The following is a 6000-nucleotide window of genomic DNA, read 5'->3' as shown; positions in this document are numbered from 1 at the left end:
CATGATGCTGCAATCACCATGCTTCACCGTAGGGATGGTGCCAGGTTTCCTCCAGACGTGACGCTTGGCATTCAGGCCAAAGAGTTAAATCTTGGCTTCATTAGACCAGAAAATCTTGTTTCTCATGGTCTGAGAGTCCTTTAGGTGCCTTTTCACAAACTCCAAGCGGGCTGTCATATGCCTTTTACTGAGGAGTGGTTTCCATCTGGCCACTACCATAAAGGCCTGATTGGTGTAGTGCTGCAGAGATGGTTGTCCTTCTGGAAGGTTCTACCATCTCCACAGAGGACCTCTGTCAGAGTGAACGTCGGGTTCTTGGCCACCTCCCTTACCAAGGACCTTCTGCCCTGATTGCTCTCTTGAAAAGTATTGGCGGTTCAAAACTTCTTCCATTTAAGAATGATAGAGGCCACTGTATTCTTGGGGACCTTCAATGCTGCAGACATTTTTTGGTACCCTTCCCCAGATCTGTGCCTCGACACAATCCTGTCTCGGAGCTCTACGGACAATTTCTTCAACCTCATGGCTTGATTTTTGCTCTGACATGCACTGTCAACTGTGCGACCTTATATAGACAGGTGTTTGCGCCTTTCCAAATAATGTCCAATCAATTGAATTTACCACAGCTGGACTCCAATCAAGTTATAGAAACATCTCAAGGATGATCAATGGAAACAGGATGCACCTGTTGTTGCTTTGTCATTTTGGGGCATTCGTTATGTTTAGATTGATGACGAAAAAAATACATTTTATCAATTTTAGAATTAGGCTGTAATGTAACAAAATGTGGAAAAAGGAAGGGGTCTGATTACTTTCCATATGCATTGTACATACATGTAATCAGCGGAATTTTGACAAATGAGGAAAATATCAAACCTCAGAGGCACTGATGAGAAAAGTAATTTGTTGTTCTCCATATTGTGCTTTTTACGATTGATTAACTTTTTGGAGTATGAATTGGACCATGAAAACAACATCGGAAGATTCTCTCATAACAATGCACTGACTGATGCCACAGTAAGTCCAAATCCTGGTTTTGCATGTATGCATACACTTGAAGGGTCATTTTAAAACAAACAAAATACTTTGCTATATATAATTTCCAATATGGAGATGTAACAAAACATCTATATATATAAAACACTAGCTAAATAAGGCATTTTACTTTTAATATAATCAACAAAGTTTAAAAAAAGAAAAAGTGTCATATTTGGTGAAAGTTTGGCAAAGCAAAACAAATAAATTATATAGTAAAGTTGTGACAAGGCAAAAATAATGTCTTTCAACAAAGAAAGGTGACGCTAAAGCAACACGAGCTAGAAATACAGCTCAACAACGAAATGTCCCCCATGGGCCAGGTTGTATAAGTGTGCACATCCACGCACACACGCGCACAAATAAAAGATTAATAGACAGAATACAGGTACAGGTAAACATTCACTAAAAAGACACTGTGCAAAAATGTGAAGTCAGAAGTTGTTACGCTTAGAAGCGAAGTCTTAAACATAACCCCCCCCCCCATAAAAAAACAGACCCTGTTATGAAATTTAGATTAAAATCTGCTTTTGCATCCATTTAGTGTAGTACAGTACAGTATGCCCAGCAAACCGGGAAGATTTCCAGAACATTAGCAAAGATTCCCATTAAGTTCTAGTTAGGGTTCTATCTATTATTAGGATGATAACATCCCAAAAACATTCTTTTAGTGTTTTTGGGATGAATGAGAACTCAACGTTCTGGGAATGATGAGAACTCAATGTTCTAGGAACTTTCTTGCAACATCAGGCGAATGTTTTATACAAACATTGTATAATCCTCAGCATAACTGTACAGTTTTTGTCTTATGAGAACATTTGCTGCAACCTAACGAATGTTCTGGGAACTTTCACAGAACCAATTTTTGTTAAATACAAGAAAACACTGGTACTGAAGCTAGTAGCTATTTGCCCCAATATGTTGTAAACTAAAAATGTGGTGTGCTTGTAAACAAAAGTAACAGCAATATACAGCTAAATAGATTTACATTAAAAAAAAATATTAATATGAGCTAGTGTACAGGAGTTTAAAATGCATCTGAGGAAAGAAAAGGAGACCACGAACCCTTTAAAACAACGAGGCACTCTGCGACTGCTTTACACACAGTATCTATCTGATCAAATGACAAACCTTTCCCTACCACAGACAGATGGCAATGGACAGATTCATTTTGCATACCCCCCTCTCTCCTAGAGTACCCTCTGTGTGCTTGTCCCTCAATGGTGAGGCACTGGCTCTCAACAGAGCCCTCTGTGACAGATTTGTCTATGGCACCTCTTCACTGCTCCCGCACTGGCACAGTTGACCAAGTCCCAAGCTATTGCCCGGCTAATAACATGACTAGTAGTCCCAGTGAAACTGGGAATAGGTTATCCTTCAAAGTGACTGTGTGAGAATAACATTTAAAAAAACATTATCAAACCTCAGGATTGTTCTTTGCCTTCCATTTAATATATATATATATATAATCAAATAAAATGTTTTTGTTGTACTCAATGTGTTCTCTCGATCGGGTATAGTAACATTGTTTTCTCTAAATTTGCCATAATCTTTTTCTTTAAAAATGTTTACAAAGCAGCAATAATAAAACAAATAGGGATGGACAAAAGCTGTCCTATTAATAACTTTGCAGCAGTTGGGGCTGCAAGTTACCTTGCATGCATTGCTTTTAAAATTATATAATTATTAATGAATTATTATATTAAAGACATTTTGAAGGACCTTCAATTAAAATTGCCATTCGTTTCAGGCTTTCGGATGTGAAACAACTTTAGGGGGATATTCATATAATCCTGTTAACACCAAGGAAACTGGGGGGTCAGTAGTCCCTGGACAGCTACATCATTCTGGGTTGTTCATTAGGCAACAAATGGATTAAAAAAACGGACATACAGGGAGGGAATACCTGGACTTGTCCGATAAACGCACATTTTCATTTTCCATTGCAAAATGTTTTACAATGTTTTCCCATTGCGTGCCTTAATGAACACAACCTAGCCCTATACTGTAGTTGCCTTTGAACCCAAGAGTGCTGTCAGCATATTTTGATTGGGAAAAAATATTTTCACATCCTCCTCCTCAGTCAAATAGGCCCCCAGATTCACCTTTTAGCATCCAGGACATACCAGGCGTCTTAAAAGGTGCAATATGCAGAAATCGCTCTGCCATTTTCTGTTTGCTAAAATTCTAGTAGTTTGTCTAATTTCCATTTACATGACAAAATAAGCAATGTATTGTGTACAGAATCATTGATCAATCTAAACCGTTGTGAAATATACACTACCGTTCAAAAGTTTGGGGTCACTTAGAAATGTCCTTGTTTTTGAAAGAAAGCAAAGAAATTGTCCATTAAAATAACATCAAATTGATCAGAAATATAGTGTAGACATTGTTAATGTTGTAAATGACTATTGTAGCTGGAAACGGCTTATTTTTATGGAATATCTAGTTCTTTGTTTCTGGCCATTTTGAGCCTGTAATCGAACCCACAAATGCTGATGCTCCAGATACTCAACTAGTCTAAAGGCCAGTTTTATTACTTCTTTAAATCAGCACAACAGTTTTCACCTGTGCTAACATAATTGTAAAAGGGTTTTCTAATGATCAATTAGCCTTTTAAAATGATAAACTTGGATTAGCTAACACAACGTGCCATTGGAACACATAAGTGATGGTTGCTGATAATGGGCCTCTGTACGCCTATGTAGATATAACATTTTTTTTTTTAAATTGATCAGCCGTTTCCAGCTACAATAGTAATTTACAACATTAACAATGTCTATACTGTGCTTTTATTTAAAAAACAAGGACATTTCTAAGTAACCCCAAACTTTTGAACGATAGTGTACTTTCAATAACCAAAAATGTTTTATTTTCAGCTGTTTGAAGCTGGTGAACAAAACTAAAAGTAAAAGACGCAAAAACTAAACTTAAGAACGGGGAGCATAGAAGTAGTGCACAGAACAGATCTACCGCTTCTTAGACTTGCTTTCAATGACAAATCTATAACTCACATTTCTATGTGAATTTGGTCAGGTTGCCCAAAAAGTTACATATTGCAGCTTTAAAGTGCCACGATCATGATGCAGCAGACCGTCAAGGCTGCTTGATCTGTGACAACCATGTAATACTGATTAGCAGTTCCTCCCTTCCGTCGCTTGCAAGTGTGTGTTTGCATGCAGGAGTGTCCATCACTTTCATGAAGTTCTTGAATGGAGCATGTGTGGGTATATACAGTATAACATAATCACAAGTTTGCTACAGGGCAAGAGCTCTATAAACATTAAGTGGATAATAAAAGTCTTTACAGGAACATTAACTTACACACCACAAACTTTACACTTTTGCACGGTAAGAAAGAGGGAGAAGTCTATTGTGAATCCTGTGCCCCCCTTGACTCTCTCTCCTCATCTCCAGGCAGTTTTTCATCCTCCATCACTCTATTCTCCTCCGTTTCTCTCTCCTCTTCAATGCTCTTCTCTGGGTTGACCTCTGGAGAAGCATGGGAGTCGTTTCCTGTGACCTCCTCCTGAACGTTGTCCTCCATCTGATGCTCCCTAGCCTCTGGCCCGGCCTGGTCAACCTTGCTCTCCCCAGTCTGACCATCGCTGGGTGTTTTCGGAGGCCCACTGTCCGTCTGTAAGTGGCTGTGGCTGCTTGCCTCCTCCACCACCCCTTCCTCCCTTGTTCTTTTCTTCTTCCTCTTAGGGCTGCCAGAGGACTCTGCGGACGGCATGCCTGGCAGCGCCATGATGCCCCCGTGTGGGAGGAACATGTGAGGGTACAGCAGTCCATGGGACAACCCTGGAACAAGGAAAGGGTTAAAGGCCAGGTGGCTGCCACTGCTACTGCTGACGCCACTGCTGCTGCTGGCCGCCGCAGTAGTGATGGCTGCGATGCTGTGGCTGCCTATCGCGCCTTGCTGCTTTTCTTCTGTCGACTGCTTGTCCTCTCTCTTTCTCTCTCTGTCAGACTGCATGCCGGAGCCATCTGCCTGTGTGCTCGAAGACGCCTGACTGGGGCCTCGTGAGGGGCTACTGGCCGCGGAGGAAGCCGTAGTTGTGGTAACTGCAGCCGCTGAGGAGGTGGGAGCGGAGCTGGTGGGCGGCTGCCCCATCAGCCCCTGAACACTGAACATGTGGGGCGCGCCATGTATGCCGTGGAGCATCATGGGAAGCATGCTCAGGCCGTTCTTGGCATCTTCACCAGCGGACACGGCGAAGCCATGGGGGAATCCCATCAGGCCCGTGAGTGGGATGCCCTGGACATTGCGGAGGTTCTGGAGGCTGACCAAGTCCATGCTGCCGATCAGGCTGCCGTTCATGAAGAGTGGGCCCATGGGTGACTCCGAGAGGAGGGGCTTAGGCATCTCGCTGCGAGGACGACGGCCCCGGCGGCGGGGCCCTTGGTCGCGGCACACGGGCTCTGTGAGTATGCGGGTGAACTTTCCCTCGGGAAGAAAGCCCTGGAAACACAAGGCATTAGCTTGAGGAAAATGCAGGAAGTGTTTTGAAGGACATCTGTACTCTTTGTAAGGCAGTAGGTTCTGAGAACTGTCTGCATTAAAGATGTTGAAATGCCAAATTAAAAATGGCATTCTAATGAAACTATTTGACGAGACACTTGTGTGAATGAGAGTGTGTGAAAATTCCATGCTACTCACAGAGTGTTTCACAACATCTGCCCAGTCGGGTGCCACGTAGTACTCAGTATTCGCGTCCAGCCATCGGGAGAGCTCCTTGATTGCTGGAGCCATAGCACCCCCAAGCTACAGAACAGGAATATACAGCCCTTAATCATTTGTACACACACATACCATAAATATAACTGATGCATGTGTGTAATTCAGGTTGTTATCTTGTCAAAGCAAGTCAAACATTACATTTCATGCATATTCCTGAAAGTTATGTCTTATCAAAGGAGTGTATTTGATCAATGTGAAGTAGTACAGTTGGGTGGGGAGAA

General features: G+C 42.0%; 1 protein-coding gene across 9 annotated transcripts in view; it reads right to left on the bottom strand.

Moving 5' to 3' along the window:
• Nucleotides 1-3916: 3916 nt before the first annotated feature.
• chd6 (chromodomain helicase DNA binding protein 6) overlaps nt 3917-6000 on the bottom strand; it is a 132782-nt gene continuing 130698 nt past the window's right edge. For 5 of the 9 annotated variants that reach the window (XM_045691373.1, XM_014131640.2, XM_014131639.2 and 2 more), the window contains 2 exons: nt 5699-5803; nt 3923-5500 (listed from right to left, as the gene is read on the bottom strand). In XM_045691373.1, coding sequence (XP_045547329.1) covers nt 4406-5500; nt 5699-5803 — 1200 coding nt within the window. In that variant the 3' untranslated portion in view covers nt 3923-4405. Of the gene's footprint in view, nt 5501-5698; nt 5804-6000 lie in introns of all 9 variants that reach the window. The other 4 variants (XM_014131634.2, XM_014131641.2, XM_014131638.2 and 1 more) reach the window with 3 other exon arrangements.

This window comes from Salmo salar, chromosome ssa12, assembly GCF_905237065.1.
Source record: "Salmo salar chromosome ssa12, Ssal_v3.1, whole genome shotgun sequence".
In the NCBI taxonomy this organism is placed as follows: Eukaryota; Metazoa; Chordata; class Actinopteri; order Salmoniformes; family Salmonidae; genus Salmo; species Salmo salar.
The sequence above is the reverse complement of the archived record's forward strand: the minus strand, read 5'-3'. Positions and strand labels throughout refer to the sequence as shown.